The sequence below is a fragment of the Leopardus geoffroyi genome, chromosome A2 (genome assembly GCF_018350155.1).
Source record: "Leopardus geoffroyi isolate Oge1 chromosome A2, O.geoffroyi_Oge1_pat1.0, whole genome shotgun sequence".
NCBI lineage: Eukaryota > Metazoa > Chordata > Mammalia > Carnivora > Felidae > Leopardus > Leopardus geoffroyi.
In genome coordinates, this window is record NC_059331.1 from 101,476,158 (window position 1) to 101,497,257 (window position 21,100).

General features: G+C 36.5%; 1 protein-coding gene across 1 annotated transcript in view; it reads right to left on the reverse strand.

Moving 5' to 3' along the window:
• The window catches only part of COL28A1 (collagen type XXVIII alpha 1 chain), a 176,010-nt gene that overhangs the window by 120,996 nt on the left and 33,914 nt on the right, over positions 1 to 21,100 (reverse strand). Inside the window, exons 10-13 of the mRNA XM_045494881.1 lie at positions 19,717 to 19,761; positions 18,562 to 18,615; positions 3,123 to 3,191; positions 1,987 to 2,055 (exon numbers count right to left, since the gene is read on the reverse strand). Coding sequence (XP_045350837.1) covers positions 1,987 to 2,055; positions 3,123 to 3,191; positions 18,562 to 18,615; positions 19,717 to 19,761 — 237 coding nt within the window. The remainder of the gene's footprint in view (positions 1 to 1,986; positions 2,056 to 3,122; positions 3,192 to 18,561; positions 18,616 to 19,716; positions 19,762 to 21,100) is intronic.

Genomic DNA, 21,100 nt, shown 5'->3' on the forward strand with positions numbered 1-21,100 from the left:
AAGTCAATCCATGTTGTTGCAAATGGCAAGACTTCATTCTTTTTTATGATTGAATAGTAATCCATTATATATATATCCAATAGTAATCCATCATATATATGTGGATATACTCTATAAATATATCACAATTTCTTTATCCATTTATCCATCAATGAACACTTAGTTTGTTTCCCTATCTTGGTTATTATAAATAGCAATGAACATGGGATGCATATGTCTTTTCAATATATTAGTGACTTTATTTTCTTTGAATAAATACCCACAAGTGGAATGGCTGGATCATATGGTAATAGAATTTTTAATTTTTTGAGGAATCTCCATACTGTTTTTCACTCTGGCTATACAAATTACATTTCCACCAATAGTGCATGAGGGTTCCCTTTTCTCCACATTCTCAACAATACCTGTTTTCTTGTACTTTTGGTAATAGCCATTGTAGCAGGTGTGAGGTGATATCTCATTTTGATTTTGATTTGCATTTCTCTGGTAACTAATGATGCTGAGCATCTTTTCATATACCTGTTGGCCATCTGTACGTCTTCTTTGGTGAAATGTCTGTTCGACTCTTCTGCCTGTTTTTTAATTGAATTTTTGTGTTATTGTTGAGTTGTATGAGTTCTTTACATATTTTTGATATTATCAGACATATGATTTGAAAATATTTTCTCCCATTCAGTAGATTGCCTATTTTGTTGATGTTTTCCTTTGCTGTGCAGAAGCTTTTTAGTTTGATATAGTCCCAACTTGTTTATTTTTGCTTTTGTTCCTTTTACTGTTGGTATTAAATTCAAAACATTATTGCTGAGACCTGTGTCAAGGAGCTTACTGCTTGTGTTTTCTTCCAAGAGTTTTATGATTTCAGATCTTACATTCAAGACTCAAAGCCATTTGAGTTAATTTTTGTGTATGGTGGAGGATGGTGGTCCACTTTCATGCTTTTGCATGTGGCTGTCCCATTTCCCCAACACCATTTATTAAAGAGACTGTCCTTTCCCCATTGTATATTCTTGGCTCCTTTGTTGGAAATTAATTGGCCATATATGTATGAGTTTATTTCTAGTCTCTCTATTCCGTTCCATTGGTCTGTGTGTCTGTTTTTATGCCAATACAATACTGTTTTGATTACTATAGCTTTGGAATATATTTAGAAATCAGAAAGTGTGATGCCTCCACCTTAGTTCTTCTTTCTCAAGATTGCTTTGGCTATTAGGATCATTTACGGTTCCATACAAATTTTAAGATTGTTCCATTTCCATGAAAAATGCCATTGGAATTTTGATAGGGATTGCATTGAATCAGTAGATTGTTTTGGGTAGTATGGACATTTTAACAATACTAATTCTCCCAATCCAATACAGTTGTTTTAATTTGTACCTCAGTGAGTTAGTTACTATTCTTTTCTGGGAGAATAATGATTACTTGAAAAGTTAAGAGAATTTCTATACTAGAATAGTCATGTTTTATTCATTTCTTCTCCAGATCTCTTGATAGAAACACTTTTTTTTTCTTCTGCAAAAATAGTAAACTTCAAAGCTACATAAGTTAGAAGCTGCAAATAACACAGGTATCACCTGTCTACCTTCATCAATCCTACCCATAAATTAGCTTATGAACAAGGTCCTATTCTCAGTGATTTTTCATGGTTACAGGAAAGTCAGTTACAAAGTATAGACCTATGCCTAAATCCAGTTCTCCTATATCCTAGGAAATTTTGACACATGAGATCTCTTTCCTTCTTGGACAAGCTGATCAATCTTGTAAGAGATTATGGTAAGAGAAAGCCAGTCGTATATGTCACATGTGTATGCGTGTGGTTCTATCAAGTGGTATGAAAAATAACACTTATATCTGGTCCTTGCATATTTATTGTCTTTTGTTGTCCCAAAGATACAAGATGGCTTAATTTAACCATTTAGTCTAACTACAAAGAGCAAATAAGAACTGTATTTGTCCTTTTTATTCCATCTAGAATTTCTTGATACTTACTGGCTGGCCTGGTTCACCAATGCCAATCGGTCCTGGAGCCCCTGTTCTTCCTTCCTGACCTCTTTCCCCCTAAGAGAAAGAAATAATCAAATGAAGGTTTGAGTTTTTAAATAAAGAATAAACATACCACAAGATACTCTGGAGATTTCAACAAAAATAATGGCAAAATAGTCAAACTTTTCACATTCATAAAGATAAAAAAAATCCTGGAGGAGGAAAAATGGTTTGAATTTAAGTGAACACTACTTTTAGCTTTCAGAAGCTATTGTGTAGTATTTGGCAGGATAGATTGTATTCGATTCATTTTTGGTTACGGAGATGACCAAGCAAACAATGCTTGTGCTGTTCCCTGCCCCCCTTGCCACCATCCTGGAATGTTACCCACTCTGTTCCATTTTACCTCTCTTTTCAATTCTATTTCACACTTGATCTCCTTCAGAATCCTTGTCCGATAACTCTGCCAATATAAACTCCACTTTCTCTAGAGTCTCAATATGCTTATTGTTTAAATACCATCCGTGGTGATACTTGACTTCATTAGAAGTGCACTGTTTTGTGCTGCCCTCTGTTTTATTCCTGCAACAAAGTCTTATTGTCCCAATGACATAGAAAAGCCATTTAAAATAAGCACTTTTGCTCTGTGACATCCTACATGATGCAGAGCACTCCAGGGTGTTGGATGTTCCAGTACTGTCTAGTTCCCTAAAAACCTTTCTATCAACACTTACTTGTTCAGTGTTGTGGTCCTTCTGGTTTCTGCCCTTCTATGCTTCTTTAGTGTGAGAAGATGATAGTTTTTGTGTTAAGATGCTTCACATCCCAATAACAATTTTGCATGTTAACATTTACATTCCATGAAATTAATAGAACTAGATGTACATTGGCAATAAGGTGGGTATTTATTTGGAGACAAGACAAATTTTTCATACCAATCAAATAAAAAATACATTGATTTTTCTTGTGGTAACTGCCGCTGCCTGGAGCACTGCAGTGTCCAAGAACCCAGACTGTAAGTACCTTCTGCAGGCAGCCTCTTTGTGTCTAGAGGGTAAGGTTGAGTGGATTCAAATCATAGCTTCTCCAGCCCAACAATAAAATTAATACTCATAAATAGGGAAAAAGACAAGAATCTTTACCTTAATTCCTTGCTGTCCAATACCAGGGGCTCCTGGAGGACCATGAGGACCAGGGGGACCTGGTTCACCCTACAAGAAGAAACAGTTATATGTTAGGTCAACTCAACAGTATTTGTTGAACAGCTCTTAGAGCATAGTGCTGTGGTAGGAGTTTTGAGGGCAACAGTGAAATCTAGGACACAGTCACTGCCCTCAAAGTGTTTATAATCCAGCTGGAAGGACAACAAAGACTCAGGGTTGAATTAACCACTGAATACAGTAGTCACAATGTCTAGGGTCCATGAAAATGTTTCCATCTTAATGTTTAAAATCAGAATACAAATTTAAACAAAAATAATGAATATATGACAATGAATTCATTCTGGATTAAATTCGTCTTTATCCCAATTCAGTTGTAATGTATAATTTTTAGCTTTTCTTTTAATGGAAGAAAGGGCCCGCAAAAGCAAATGTTTTCAGGATGCATGTTGCACTGCAGCCCTCACTTGTTGTTCAGCAAGTCCTTATTATATGCTTCTGACAGACACATTTGTCTCCTACCCAATGATCATCCCCTGCCCTCTCTCCTTCCCTGCTGTTGGAACTCTGATCTGTTCATGTCAATGGAAAGCTGTTCTTTATTCTCAGGGTCACAGGATGAATAATAATTGGTTTAATGCAAATCTACCATCTCCTGTTCCTTTGTCACTGGTTGGTTCTTTGGCTCAGTACCAACCAATGAGATGTGGTGACATTATTAGGTGCAAAGAGAAAAGATTTTGCCCCTGCCTCTTCTTTCCTACTTGGAGATGCAATAGGTATCTTGTAAATTTGAGGCAGCCAATCTCTTGGCTGAATGCCAACCATTGAAGAGGACCATGCAGAAAAACATTTTTAAGTGCCTGGCTCCTGGAAAACCTCATTGAACTTGATCAAACAAAACCTCATTGAGCTACCCACCTTCAAACCTTCTGTTTACTAGAAGTGGCTATTGATTACAATTTCTTTTTTTAATTTGTTTCTGTTTACAGAAATAACACACCTTCATTATAGGAAATTCGCCGTGTATTGAAAGGCATACACACATAGAAAATTTTAACTTATCTGTCTATAGCTACTATTAATTTCTGGGGCATTTCCTTCTAGTTCTTTATGTACACACATACCTCTAATTTATGGGAAGGAAGGTTTCTGAATACTGTTGTGTTTGAGTTGATGAATACTTGCTATTTAAAATTTCATCCAACTTACAGATTTCTCTCTTCTCTTCAACCTTGTATTAATTAACTGTAAAATGGGACAAGAAGTTGAAACAGTCCTTCTCCGGACTGAGGGAAACAAAAGAATTTTCATCAACGTTAAAGCCTCAATTTTCCCTGGAGGCTTGTGATTTTGAAGGGGACTCTTTAGTGACTAAAGCAATTTCTATTGATATGGTAGAGGCCTTACTTTAAGGAAGTCTATGGACTTTAATCAATTGTAAAGGGGGGAAAGAAGAGACAGGAAGAAGGGTCAGAGTCAAATCAACCCCCCAAAAGATAAGCCCAGGCTCAAAATCATAACAAAGAAAACCTGTCTCAAAATCAGTTGATTGTGAGAGTTTATGATGCTTTGGCATTTAAGTGGCTTGTATCTAAGGGTATCTTCCTTCAGTTCATTCTTGTAATAAGTCAATCTGGCAGAAAAACAAACTTGCATTTTTCCCTTAAAATCAAAGTTTTATGTATTTTTCTATGCATGTTAAATTTTCTGGAGCAGCCAGATAATTGCCATTCTTATTTTTCACATGTTCTTGGCCATGGAATTTCTCCATGTATAATATCAGACATAAAGGCTCTCCCAGATTTGAAGCTGTCTTCTTGATATCAAAGTTTGATTTAAGTACTAGAGAATATTCCGTTTCCTAATGTAGATTCAAAATTTTCATTTCAAAGAATCTTTTCCCTACAACTTCTTGTGCTACATACATCCTTATCCGTGTGAATGGGTGACAGCTTCCGTCACTCAGCAAAGGAATAGCAAGCATTTACTATGTGGACAGTAATGAAGTAAATATAGAAAAGTTTAGAACATATTCCCTAAACCCAAAGGACTAGTTTAAGAGGTAAAACACACCATTAAAATAATAATAACATAAGACCTTAAGTTCCCTTTTTCTATTCATTCCCTGCCCCATTTATATTTGTTTGGTTCTAAAATGGATCAGAAGGCTTTTAAATATTATGTTATGCTATATTATTTTAATTATATTATATTACACTGTATTATATTATATTCATAGTATATATTATTATATATATTATATTATATTATATTATATTATATTATATTATATATATAATTATATAATATTATATATTATGTATCACTTTTCTGTATTTTTGATCTAAAATCAATAAGAGCACAGGTTGGTGAGAAGGTTTCCTCTAACTAGGAGCAAGGAATTGGTTCCATTGTTAACTTGAAATGTGTGTATCAGGAAAATCAATAGAAGAGCGACTATCTTACCCTGAAACCCATGAGTTTCCTTTAGCCTTGGTCAAGTACCCATAGCAACTGAGCAATTTCTCTATATTGCTTTTTTTAGGGAAGTTACAGGGATCTGAAGATTATAAAGGAATCTCTTTCCCTTTCCTCAAGACAGCTCAGTAGCAACATATCTTCACATTTTAGTTGCGTGAATTTACTTTTCGGGAGCTCAGCACCTCCACATAGGCCTGCAGACCAGCATTGGCCTACAATTAATGTTTATCCCTTTCATACTTCTCCTTCCCCTTTCCTACAAAGTTTCCTGAGGTGGTAAAGAAAGTGGTCCTGATTGTAACATAGCATTGCTGGGTAAGAGAACAGGAAGAGAAGAATCATTGAGAATACTCACAATGATTTTCTGGAAATTCACCAAGGCAACATAGCCCTGGTAAGCCTCCAGGCTTGATTCCTTTTCTGCCATTATTTCTACCACAACCTTCACCAATAAGCACAAATACACAGAGAAAGGTTGAATGGCCTCAGTACTACTTGTTATTTCTCAATTTCACTTTCTTTGACCATCAGAGGCATATACAAAGAAGATTGAGATAAAGTGGATAGCCCTGGAGGTGGTCTGTTTCACATGACTTTCATATGAGTGTAAGCATGTGTAGGGGCATTGAGGAGGCTGGGTAAAACACTTCGGTCTTTCTCAGAAATTAAGGATGCTAGGAGCACCTGGGTGGTCCAGTTGGTTAAGCATCTGACTTTGGCTCAGGTCATGATCTCGAGCCCCACACCATGATGGCTCAGAACCTGGAGCCTGTTTTGGATTCTGTCTCTCCCTCTCTTTCTGCCCCTCCCCTGCCTGCACTCTGTCTTTCTCTCTCTCTCTCAAAAATAAGTAAACATTAAAAAAATTAAAAAAAAAAAAAAAGAAATTAAGGATGTCTGTGCTATGGCCCTCAACATCGAAGGAAGCCAATGTTTAATAAAACCTAGCATTTCTAAGCACTGCCCTGACACTTTATATACATTATGTCACTTAATCTTCTAACAATTTTAGGAAATGGGTATTTTTCCCTATTTTATAATTTAGGATATAATCACTACTTTTTAATCAATTTTTCAGTATGCATAGAATCACAGAAAAAAAAACATGGCTTTTTTCATTCGGTCTAGTTGAATTCTGGCTCTATAATTTACTAACAGTTTGAGCTTTTGCAAGATCTCCATATGCAAAATGAGGATAATTATATCTACCTTGCAGAGTTGTTGAGAGGATTCAAGATATTATCTATAAAACATCTAAGTCATAACTAATTATATGATCACTATTTAATATGTGTAGATTCAATTGTTATTCATCAGACTTTCACTGAGTACCACCCTCATACTGAGTACCCAGTTACATAATTATAGACATAAATCAGATCACACCTGTACTTTGCAGACACTTACAATCTGGCTGGAGAGGCAAATGAATATAAAAGAAAATATAAGCATGTGAATTAGCTATAATAAAGATATTAACAGAGGATGATAGACTCTGTGACACAAGTGTTTAATTCTGCCTTAAAGAATGAGAAAAGTTTCAAATAGTAGAGGAGATATTTTCTCTGAACCAAAAAAAAAAAGTAGGAATCATATCTAATCTGGCATAAAAGAAGAGGAACAAAAGTTAAGGAAAAGGAAAGTGTTTGAGGCATAAAATGATGTGAAATGTTCTGGGGACAATAAACAGCTCTGTGGGCTCAAACGGACAGAAATAAGGCAACAACAGGGTCACTGTCTAGAGTAGAGCCACCCATTAGAAATATACAATGAGCCCCATATGTAATTTTATTTATTTTTTCACATATGTAATTTTAAATTTTCTAGTAGTCACCTTAAAAAATTAATAATAACAGCAGCACCTGGGTGGCTCAGTCAATTAAGCATCCTACTCTTGATTTCAGCTCAGGTCATGATCTCATGGTTCGTGAGATCAAACCCTGCATCAGACTCCATGCTGGGCATGGAGCCTGCTTAGGATTCTCTCCTCTCTCTCCCTCTCTCTGCCCCTCCCCCACTCACATGCATGCACATGCTCTCTCTCTCTCTCAAAATAAATGAATAAATAAACTTTTTAAAAAAAGTAATAACATATTTTAGTTAATTCGATATATCTAAAATATCATTTCAGTATGTGATCAACATAAAAACCTTATCAATGATTTTATTTACTATTTTTAACACATATATTTGAAATCCTATGTATATTTAACAATTATAGCACATCTCCATTCAGACTAGCCATATTTCAAGGGCTCGATGGCCACATGTGACTACTGTATTGAACAGGGTGGGTTTAGTGACTAAGCAGGCCAGAAGCTTAGGTCAGAATCATGGCGAGTACCAACATACAAGTTGGGTGGGAATGGAAGAACATAGAAATGTCTTGTGGGGAGTTGAGGAAGGCAGTCTGAGAAAAAGAAATGGGAACTCACAAACGCAGTGTGATAGAAGTCAGGAAAGAGAATTTCAAAAGAAACCCATCATTTCCAAAGACAAACTCATACTCTTCCCCTCACAGACCTGATCACCTTCCAGCACTCTCTATCTGGGAAGAGCACCACAATCCCTCCATGAGTCAAGCCAAACAAGGAGTCATTCTTGACATCTCTCACTCTTTTACCTACCATGTGTAATGTATTGCCAACTCTTTTCAATATGCCCTCTAAATCTCTCTCAAATCCATCTACCATTTTTAATCCCCTACCATGCCTCTGTAGTCTACTTCAAATTCATCTCACCTCTTGCACAGATTACAACAAAGTCTTTAGTACCCTACACACATACATTGTTGCACATTTTAATTTATTCCCCTCCACCCCCACCATTACTGCCAGTCCAATCTTTTGATTTTTAATGTGAATGAAACCATTCAAGGCCTTTCCCTTTGCTCTTGGTGGAAAGACAAAGCTCCTTACAAGGCTTGCAAGCCCCTGCATGGTGTTGTCCCACAGTCTTTTCATTCCCATCTGTAACTAGTTGCTTCTTCACTCACCACCCTGGCAGCATTGGCCTTTGTTCCATTCCTTGTCCTTCCTTGCCAGGCCCCCTTCTGCCACAGGATCTTAGCATGTGCTACTCAGTCTATCTAGGATGTTCTTACCTCCCTTTTTCCCTATTTAATCCTTATTCATCCTTCAAATATTATTTTAAGCAGCACAGCTTCAGAGAAGGCTTCTCTGATCAGGTGAAATCCCTATTCTAGCGGCACTGATTGCACCATTTTCTTCTTTTTCTGCATATTCATTATAATTATAATGTTGCATTTAGTTAACATCTATCCCTAGACTGTGGGGAGGATGTCATGTGAGTTTGCTCAGTTTTGCATTGTCAGTGGTTAACTAATTGATAACATTCACTCAACCATCCATGCAGCATTTACTGAGCAGCAACTTGGAAGCAGGTGCTGTGCTAGCTGCTGGAGGTGACCAAAACAGGAAACCAAACAGGTCTGGGCTGGGGAAGCTGGAAATCTAGAAATGCTCCCTTGGGGTTCCCTCTGGTTTACTTAGGTTTCAACCAAGAGCAACTGTACATAAATTACAAAGTGATTTAAAGTACCTGTTACACAGTTTCTCCTGAAAACTTACCCAGACACAATTAAACTTTTATTTTTTTTCAGTCGAAGTCACAATGAAATCCCAATAGACAGACTAAGGTTACACAGTATGGGAAGCTCAGCTAAAGAAACCCAACATGCCTTATTCCTGGCACCAGTTCTAACCAGAGTCAACATCTTCCTTGCCCTAAGATAATAAATAATGAAATGTTGTTCAAAATTCTGAATTTTGGGGGGACAGAAATTTACCTTTTCTTGGATAATTCAGTTATGAACAATTTAATCATACTTTAGGATCTTAACATGAGAACAACATTTTAGCAACTTCTTTTTTTATCATTTCCCAAATATGTGTAGCACCAACGTTAATATTTTAAGTCTTATGACAAATATTCTCATACTTTCCTAATGGAGGAAAATGATGCAGAATGGTTCAAGTACAGCCAAGATACAGTCTTATCTGAAACTCAGCACAGTGATGACTGCATACAAAGATTTGGGAGAAAAGCAAAAAAAGGTCCTTTTTTGGGAAGAAAGAAAGAAAAGCAGGTGTTAGGAGGCAGAAAACTAACATTTATCAAATACTTGATAACTCAAGCTCTATTTTTAATACCTAATTTCTCTTATTTCAGAGAAGTGTTATAAGTGGCTTATTTTTAGAAAACATTTTAGGCCAGACTTGTTCTACATTAATAAGAGAGAGTTGTTAAAATACTTAACTGCTTAATTATTGTCAACACATATGGTACTTACTATGATTAAATCATATAGTCTTTAAAACAACTCTTCAGAAGTAGGTGCTATTATTAACCCATGACATGAATGAGAAAACTGAGGCATGGGGAGGATAAGTACTTGCCAAAATAATGGAGCTAATACAAAATAGGGCTTTGTTTGAACCCCAGAAGTCTGGTTTTAGAGCCAGTGCAAGACTGCCTCTTGAGACTTTTCGATTCTTTTCTTGAATTATTTCAAAAATCACTTGATTGCAGACTAAATTCATATCTTTGTTACAGGATGAAAAACACAAAAGTCAGATAGCTACAGTCTACCCATTGTGGAAGATCCATCATATGAAGACAGAGGATCTCTAAAATAAAATGCAAACCAAGAGAAAATATACTTTTACAAGCCAATTCACATTTCATTTCAGGCATTTAAGTCTACCTGGGTCAGTGTTGTCACTAAGTGAGTGGTAAAGGTAACATAAATTATAATTGGCAGTCGTGTAATCACACAGTGTAGGTCTACATATAAATCAGTTATTAACCAACTGCACTGAGTTAGAAACCATGATTATTTGAAATCTTCAACTGCAATCATTTTTGAATATCATGTAGTTGGAGAAGAGAAAAGACCACAGTCCCCATATTCCACTTATTCATGCTTTTCAAAAAAGAAAAAAAAAACCCATAATAACAAAAAAGTGGTGAAAATGTAATGAAAACAGTACCAGATTTTAGTAACTCAACTCATTTTCTTGATTGCTATTAGTTTAAACCGCATGAAATTGATAATATTCAACCATGGTTAACCTACAAAAATGACATTCATATGATTCAATCTAATAGGAAAGTCATACTTCATCATATATAATAAAATATAAAGAATTGTGTATCATTGTCCCTAAGAGGAAAGTCTGCTCAGAGGCCCATCAGGATAGCTTTAAAGAATCCCAGCTCTGGTGGACACTCTTTGGACTGTCTCAACACAAAACAACTCACTGGAAAATATTCACTGTGATCCCTACCCATGAATCTGAGAACAAGGACATTAGTTTATTAGAGAAGATGGGTTCATATGATCATATGATATGTTTCTTTAAAACCTTACACTTGGAGACTAGGTGCAGGAGAAATAAGGAGAGTTATTATTTGAAAGGTACAAAGTTTGTGTTAGGATGATGAAAAAGCTTTGGGCATGGGTGGTGGTGATGATTACACAACATTGTGAATGTATTTAGTACCGCCGAATTGTACACTCACAGATGGTTAAAATGATAAATATTATGCATATTTTATCACAATAAAAAAGGCTTACCCTTGGAATAAACTTCATACTCCCTGTTGCAAAGCTATTGCAACTTTCTTGGATTCGGGACAATCGTGTGATTGTTTTTTTTAAATTCTGACATCCCTCAGAAGACACTGCAGTACCTGATTCTGTTCCACATTAGTGCCCAGCTTGCCTGGGAATTGTGGGTTAGACTCAGCACCTTTATATTGGCAGCATTTTGGGTTTGGGTTTCTTGATCCATCAGAGTCTTTACCTTGACAGTTTCTGTGCACATGCATGCACATGCACACGCACGTGTGCACACACACACACATACACAGTATACCCCTCCTGCTGAGAACCATATGCATCAGAGATTTGGGAATGAAAATCATCTGCCTTAAAGCCATTGGCTGACATCCCATATGTTCTTGCAGCCTCTTCAGGTTGTCACTATCAGCTGTCTCATGTCAAATGAGTTAATAAGCTCATTTAGACTCCTGGTGGGCAGATGTGCATGTAGGTCAAAGCCCTTTTCGCAACAACTGCTGGATTACTAATGATTTTTTTTCCCCTTTAATTAGGCCCAGGACAGAAATAGCATTTAAACTTTGACCCCTCTGAAGAAAAAATATTCACATAGTTTGGCAGGTTGGTTCCAATTCTTCATTAAATAGATATTTTTACTTACAATTGTAAAGGGATTCTTCCCTTTACAGTGCTTTACAAGCATCACAACTTTGTTCAAAGTTGTTAGCCTGCCAGGGGCACCTGGGTGGCTCAGTCCGTTGAGCATCTGACTTCAGCTCAGGTCATGATCTCTTGGTTTGTGAGTTTGAGCCCTGTGTCAGGCTCTGTCCTGACAGCTCAGAGACTGGAGTCTGCTTTGGATTCTGTGTCTCCCTCTCTCTCCAACCCTCATTCTCTCACACTCTGTCTCTCTCTCTCTCTCAAAAATAAATAAATATTTTTAAAAATTAATAATAAAAGTTGTTAGCTTTCCAGGAGAGCGAGAAGGCCCATTATTGGTTTTGGACAATTGGGAAAGCTGACATGTTCAAGTACCCTGACTTAAAATGCTTTACATGAAGCAAAAAATATAGTCATTCTGTTAAAAGAGCCATGAACTTAAAAAACTTTTCTGTTTGAGTAATTACTCCATACCAGGATTGTTGATGTCTGTGTATGTTTCACCTGGTTTACGTCCTATAAAGTTTTAAGGAATTATATCCTATTTTAAATCATGATTTTTTACAGATGAAAGCAACATCATGATGTCAGAAGATTTTGTTAGGTTTTTAAATTGTGTGAGAGCTGAAATAAAAACTACATAAATGCCTGTTGGAGGAAGAAGTTTAAAATTCTTCATAGTTGTTCATACCTGTGGTGTTGAACTACTCCCGAACCATAAGTGAAATATTAGTTACGTTTAGTAGGTTGGCCTACAAAGCTAACGTTGAGTTGAGTAAAAAATTTAAATAATGAACAAAACAAGAAAGTATTTTTAAATCTACTAAATCTTCATTAATGATATTTCGGTTCCTGCAAAAATAGTTATAGAAAACATGAGACTTTAAGTTGTATATTTGAAACTGAAAAAAAAAAAAAAATTAAGTCCCGAGTCTTCTTGCCTCTCTTAGAAAAAAGTGGAAGTATACGAACACATTAGATTATTTAACACACAAGAAGCTTTTCATGGGTTATGTCAACACTGTTCTGTTTCCCTTTATTATTCCAATATCTTGGAAGAATGGTCAGAATTCCTGGCTATTGTACTCTTCTCCTTTGTCACCTCCCCAGTATCTCTATTGAAACTGCTCCCTTAAAGATTTCCAAAAACCTCAAAGTTGACAAACTAACTCTGTTGGGCTCCTGCCTGTTTCACTTGTCTGCAGTTTAATACTGTTGACAACTCATTCCATTTAAATACTCATTCATCCATTCATTTAACAAATACTTCTTTGTTACATATAACTTTTTCTTTCATGTGATAGTGGTGCCCCCGACCCATTGTCACTACATCTTCTGCTTCAGGTTTTTTTTTAAAGTGATGGACCTGCACACATTTGTCTAATTCTCCTGCCAGTGGTTCATATCTGAGAGAAGTCTACCAATGTTTACAGGTATAATGCATGGAAGCTAAAGGGAACTACTAGCTACCAAAAATATCTGCATGTACATTCCTGGTAGCTATTGCAAAGGTTGACATCCAGCCCTCTTTTCAAAATTGAACTCCTTTTGGGGGCTCCTGAGTGGCTCAGTCAGTTAAATGCCTGACTCTTGGTTTAGGCTCAGGTCATGATCTCACGGTTCATGGGTTCGAGTCCATGTCAGGCTCTTCACTGACAGAGTGGTGCCTGCTTGGGTTTCTCTCCCTCTCTCTCTCTGCCCCTGCCCCACTTGCTCTCTCTCTCTCTCTCTCTCTTTCTCTCAAGTAAATAAACTTTAAAAACTAATTTGAAAAATTAAAAAAAAATTAAATCGACTTCTTTTCATTGAGCATTTTGAGGAAAACAGGATGTTGTGTAAAGATGTTTACTAGGTTTACAGTTTCAATTTTACGATTTGTACATTTGACTCTTATTTACTTCTTCAAAAGATTACCAGCTACTTGAAAAACATGTACTGTCCTTGGAAGCGTCAAAAAAATGAGGTGAAACCTTAACAGAGTTGGATAAGGAAGAGAAGGGTGTCCAAGAATCACGGTCTGGTGCAGAACCATGGAATGATCTAAGTGTTTGATCTGCCCTCAGTCCTCTTGAAACATAGGTTCCCTTTATTCATTGATATGAGCTTCTTTGTTTATTTTGAATGGACGGATGAATGTTTGATTCACTGGGGATTATTTACCCTCCCCATATCTATTAAACTGGAAAAGACTGGTGCTATTTCTCTGTGGGTTTTCATAACATCTCAGAAGTAAAAGTGGGTTAAGACAAAGTCTCGTATATAAAGGACTTTGTGTTTCCTACACTTGAGTGTAGCACAAGAGGAAAAATCTTAGTGGAGAAAAACCCTGCAGGAAATAGATGAATGTCCTAGAGTAAAACAATGGAAGAGGTTAGGAGAAGGGAGATAATTCATCCATTAAGATAAATTAGTATATAATATAATCTCATGGTATTTTTCATTGTTTGAGGATTAATGTGTGGTACTTTGACGTGGGAAAGTACATCAGGGATATTTCCTAGTGCTCTTTTGGCCTTAGCACTAAAGCTCTAGGATTAGGATATGTCAGCTTGTCACAAGCTATTTTCTGTTCATGCCACAGTGGGCAGTCATTTCTCCCAGGAGCACAAAGAGGGTCTTGGAAAGAGCCAATATACATGAAACTTGAGAAGGAAATACCCTTCAAAAATAACATCAGAAAGACATCAAGAAATGGCAAAAATTACCTAATGTGGGTTTGACACACCCAGCATTCTACTGTGTTTATTTATATAAAAATGATTTTGTAATTTGTTCTCTGTGAATTGAAAGGCCTGCCAATCTTGAGCCATTTTTTTTCTAGTTATTAGAGGGCCCATTCTATGGACGGAAGGGATTGCAATCTAAGCCATCACAATAGCCATTTGATGTTGGTGTAGGGCTCTTAGGTACTCATTTTTTACTCAGAAAAAGCACAGCGCTCTCTCTGGAGCATAGCTCTCTCCAGAAAATAGCATTTTCCATTTGGTCCTAGGGATAAGGCTTCTCAGGCGCTTGTGTGATTATAATACTGATTTTGGAGACTGACAGGATGTTGTTCTTCTGAATGCCATTGCATGACCTCCATATATGGGGGAGGCTGAGGTGGCCTCAGAGCCACAGCTTCATCCTGAGAAACATCTGTTTTGTTTCAAAGCAACAAGAATAGGAGCTACTTTACATGTGGAAATATTAATGACAGAAATGATTCATGAAACTGGGCCAGAATCACGTTTTTCCTTGATTTATCACATGCTATTTTTTCCTTCTGTTCTTTGACCACCTTTCCGCAAACCACTTGATGAAGAACATCAACTACTAGAGCAATAAAATGGGACTATAGCTCATGACAGAGACCTTTCATAAATTCAAAGATATATAGAGGTCCCATCTAGAAATTCATATGTAATCTTTGCAAATGTTACAAATCTGAGGGTTTTTATTTTAAGGTCCCCTAAGAGACAAAATATTTGAAAATGCACATCCCTGGTTTCTTTTTCCCATGTGATTACCTTCTCTTCCTGTACTTTCAGATGAACATTATAATCAAATAGAAATACACCTCTCAACAAACAGACTGGTGTTTCCAGCCAGAGTACATGAGAAGAGGGACAGATGCAATTTCCATACTGTCCAAACAAATGCATTTATTTCAGGTCAACTATTGAGGAAATTCAGCAATGTTCCTATGGAGACAAATACAATATGTTGGTTCAGAGCATACTGGCTGGGTTTGAATCCTGGCTCTGTCCCTTATTAGCTATGTAGATGTGGACCCATTATTAAACTCTCTGTGCCTGAGTAGCCTAATCTGTACCATGGGGTAAGACTAGATCATGCCTCAAAGGGTGGTATTATGTTACATGAATAATTAGAACTATATATCTGTTGAGGTGGCTGGTGGCTCAGTCAGTTAAGTGTGCAACTCTTGGCTTTGGCTTAGGTCATGATCTCACAGTTCATGAGTTCAAGTCCCACACTGGGCTCTGTACTCACAGTGTGGATCCTGCTTGGTATTCTCTCTCTCTCTCTCTCTCTCTCTCTCTCTCTCTCTCTCTCTCTCCCCCTCCCACACGTGTTCTCTCTCTCAAAATAAATAAAGAACTATATATCTGTATGTAGTAAATATACACTAAGTGTTATTGATTATTTTTTTTAAACGTTTGTTTATTTTTGAGAGAGAGAGCACAAGTGGGAGACGGGCAGAGAGCAAGGGAGACGCAAAATCTGAAGTAGGCTCCAGGCTCTGAGCTGTCAACACAGAGCCCGACACGGGACTCAAACTCATGGACCACGAGATCATGACCTGAGCTGAAGTCAGACGCTCAATCAACTGAGCCACCCAGGCACCCCGTTATTGATTATTATAGAAGTTTCAAAATAAATAATCCTCCCAGTGCCCATTAGAAAATACAGAATTACTGGATTTTAGAGTTTTTCTGCACAAATTGCAATAGCAATTTCTTAAAAACATTTTGTGATAAAATGGTAATAGATGAAAAGAAGTGTCATTATAAACATAACATTATTTCCAGATTGAGGAAAATATAGTATATTAAGTCTTTAAGATTTAGAAGTACATTCTGAGACACAAGATGAAATTATTCCCTGAAACCTGACTTTTAAGATAATACACAAATAAATGTATAAAAATTTTTAAAAATTTAATGATCAATGCAACATGCATCTCTACTTGACAGATCCAAAGAGAAGAAGAAATTAGTAACAGTCTTGAAGAAAGAGTTAAGAGACTCTTAAGAGTTAAGAGTTAAGAGACCACTAAATTTGTGACCATAAACCACAAGGAAAAAGAAAAACTCACTACTACCTCACTTGCCCCTAGCAATCCAGAACATTCTCTAGAAATTGACATCTTTTCAATTGGCAATGAACTTCGTGTATTCACCTGACAGTGAATTTTGTGACTAAATCCCAGTGGTAATTTTATGTCATGTATCCTTTACCACAATTTAAAAAAAAAATTTTAAAGAGAGGACCTTGGAAAACTCATGAAGTCCTCAAATACTTTTGGAAAAACTACTCCTTTTATGATGATGTGAAAGTCAAGCATGAAGTGTTATTACATCAGAGCATTACAAGCTCCCCTAAACACTCAACTGTATTTATTCCTTCTGAGAATTAATGCACTGGTGAAATTAAAAGCTATATTCTGTTTAAATAAATTTATGTTAAAAGAAAAACTGAAATCATAATTTATGAGACATAAAGAGAAGTAAGTGAGCAAATGATGACACCTTTTTAGGGACTGCCACTAAGCATCTCCCAAAACTACATGCACTGTCCTCAGTCCTGCATGGGCACTCCCCAGAGCTGATGAGTCTGGCTGTGTCTCTGCCTCAGGCAAGCCATTTGATATCTGGACTTTACTTCTCATTTTCCAGAATGAAAACCTTGGGCTAGTATGATCTCCTAATATACCTGGTGGCTCAAACGTTCTGTAATTCTATCACTGTTGCAGACTCCAGCACTGATACCTGATTTGAAGCCTCTTTTTCCCAAGCATGAAAATGATCATCTTAGGTAACCAAAGAATCCTAGAAATAAGTGTGGGCTGTCAAAATGTTTTTTATTCTTGCTGCAGGATTTTATCTACTGCCAAAGCAATTTTATAAAAACTTCTACTCAGTATTCAAGAGATACATTTCTTTTCCCCAGAGAGAATTAATCATAGGCAAGGACTGGAAAAAGGCAGTTTCCCCAGATGAAGCTTAAGCACACTCCCGCTGAGAAACTCATTCTATTTTAATTTGCCAATTAAAAGTGGCCTGGGAAATCACACATTGTTGTTATCTCATTAAAAATACTATACTTGTCACTCTCTTTCCTCTCTCTGGAAAAAGAACACTCAAGTAGCCCAGCTGCTCCCCACAGCTTAAATTTGATAGTACCCTTAAAAGATTGGCTTTATCTAGGGTCCATTGAGGATGGCACCTTCTGCTGTTATTACTGCCACGAATTCCACAGATCTCTAGTCACTGACACTATTTATTGGATATTTACTATATCCATGAAATTTACTAAGCATTGAGAAGTTTAAAAGGTACTAAAAATCTTGTATTCAGCAAATTAATGGCCACTTTCATTGCAAAACAGAGCCTTGTATCAAGGTCTTTTAAAGATCCCAGCCGTAGCATCTTTTGGTTCTATTTGGCTCTTATTCGATCCCTCCCCATCTGTCTTGCTGATCCGTGGAATGCCATTACAAGCATGGTACTGATGGTTGAGATTACACCCCTGTAATGATTTTTAAAAGCTCAATCTTTGTTGGCATGACAGTCACAAATTTCCTACTCTTATAAACTATATATTGAGTTGACATCATGTATGGGGAAATAGAATGATTTGAATTGGTTATTTGTTACTACTTCTCAGTTTCTAGTGAACCATAAAATGACTATAGGGCAGGAGAAAGATGGAAATACTGCAAAGATTTTGAATAATGGCTTGTATTTAATAATGCCCCTCTGAATAATGTAATAATAAATGATAAAGTCATGCCACTGACTTCCTGCATGTACTTGAACATGATTCTGTGTATATACCTGCAGGTTATTATGTATTGCCAAAGATACATCCTCAAGGAGTCCATTGACTTCTGCTTAATAAAAACATAAATTACTATAGCTCACCGGGGGAAAGGCACTCTGCCTGTCTTTACTCAAAGGGTATGATTACCTTATTGCCTTGAAATCCCTTCGGGCCTGGATCCCCTGGAGGTCCACTAATGCCCTGCTCCGAGGTGAAAACCAACAATTAGTTCTATATATAAAAGGCCAACCAAGAAGGAATTATTCATTAAGGTCCCTAGAGATCCTGAATTTAGAAGTCAGACTAAATATCTCAGAGTTAAGTTAGGGTTAAATGTGACTGAGAAATGGAATGAGATAAAATTCTTCCTGTCAAATAGGCAGCTTCTAAAATAGTATACTTAAGCTGAGAACAAACATTTATTAATGAGGTGTTTGCTTTCTAAGCCTGTTTCCAACCTTATCCCTGTGCTGGACACCCTTCTTAAAGAATTTTGAATGAGCAACTTTTTAAAATAGCTAAGGCATTTATAACTGGAAGTTGGAGCTTCCAATGACCCTATGATAACCAGAGTTACTGCCCTGTGCTGACACAATTCCAGGCCAGAGCAAAGGAGTTGATGGTTAATTAGATGCTGTCTGGGAAATCTTGAGCCAAGTTACAATTTTCAGTAGACTTTTTGAAATACATAAATGAACTCTTCATATACATACATCCTCCCCCCCCCCCCCCCCATGAAAACTTTAGACTGGGCAAGTCCCCAGACTGGGAAAAAACTGATCTAAATTATTTTCTGAAATCCATGGAATATGTCTAACTTAAATAAATGCCTTCAAAATCTTTTCCATGCTATTGAACATTAAGTACTTAAAATGAGCATTCCATGTTTTTGAATATTAAGTACTGTATCTAAATTACACATAGTGTAATTAGATAAAATGCATAGTTCTTCCAACTATATTATACTAGCAAAGCAAAAATAGTTACATCCTTCTTTTAACTGCTTTGACTTCACTCATCTTCCTAGACTCAAATTTTTAAACTTCTATCCTTCTACTAAGTAAACTCACCTGCTGGTACCTATCTTTGGGGAGCCTGAATTAGTCATTCAAAACATTAGGGCAGTGATTTCCAAACTTTGTTGCACATTGAAATCACCTGGGGATCTTTAAAACTATTGATGCCTGGCTCCAATCCCTAGACATTCTAATTGAATTGGCAGAGGGAGCAAATGGGCAAACAGATTTTTAAAGCTTCCTAGGTGATTCTAATTCAGATGTAGATTTGGTTTAGCCTCCTTACCTGAAGTCCTCTGGGTCCCTTTGGTCCATACGGCCCTAAGGATCCCTGTGGAATAAAATTAATGGTAAGTTGCTCTAAGTATCCATCTTCAAAATGCAATGATTTTAGGTAGAGGAGAAAAGAATGTGTTCTCAGTGATGGCCAATCTTCCCACTTTATCCAAACAGCAAAGCAAACCGATACATTGTCAACAAAATGATCCTAAATAATAAGCCAATTTGAGGTCAGATTTTCCTTCAGTAAACTCCACGAAAACAGTTTTAGATGTAAGTCCTTCACCTGTATATTGAAATTTTGGTCAGAGCAAACAATTTATTCCCTACAATTCCTTAGAAAAAGTACAGCTGGTGGGATATTGTTTCTTTCCAACAAGGCAAAATCAGTTAAATTAACAATTTAGTGAGTTTCCACAATGTCTAGATCACTCTTTTGCCCATCTTCAAGACATGCAACTTGACAAAACACTGTTTATACTCAATACTCTCTAATAGAAGATATTTCAATATGTTCCATAACTAGGAAACCCTTTGAAATTTATTTTTATGAGAATATAGTATAGTCTAATCTCTCTTTTCTCAGATTTTCATTTTTCTGCTTAGCAAAATATAACCTGTTCACAATAGACACACCTTGGCAATTAAAGGAAAAAAGTAAAGAAACAGAAAAAATCACACAGAAGCAACTGCTATTAACATTTTAGGCATATAGAATATTTTTCTTCAAATAATTGATTCAAGTGTGTATACAATCTTGTGTCCTACTTATTTGGTCTTCCATTGTATCAAAAATATTTTTCCATGTAATTAAAAGCTCTTAGTAAATGGAAAAATATTCAAGAATATGTATTATAATTTACTTATTTCCCTAGTTTTGGCATTTAAATTGTTTCTGATGATTATTATTTTAAATAATATTATAATGAATATCTTTGTTTATAAGTCATGTCCACCTTTTGAAAGATTCCTGAAGGTAATGTCCTGGAAGAGGATGACAGACACAGAGATGATGAACACATTCAAGGCTCTCTCGCTCTCTTTTGTGTCTCACGCCAATACATGCGAAGAAAAAGCAAAGCTTCCCTCCATAGTTTTCTCAGATTTCCATTCTTACTACCTGAGTAGAGAATGTGCATCTCCACCTTAACAGACACCCCCATCAATGCTGAGTATTGTATATTATCCCAGTGTTTGCTAATTTGATAAGTGAAATAATATTTTAATGTGTTAATTTCACTTCTCTGATCGCTGATGTATTGGGTTTTTTTCACTTATTAGCCATTTATAGTTCCTCTCTTGTGTCTCTTCATGTTCTTTATAGTCTGACTTAAGAACTTATATGAACTCTTCATGTCAAGGATGCTGTATTTCATTGACTCTAGACATGC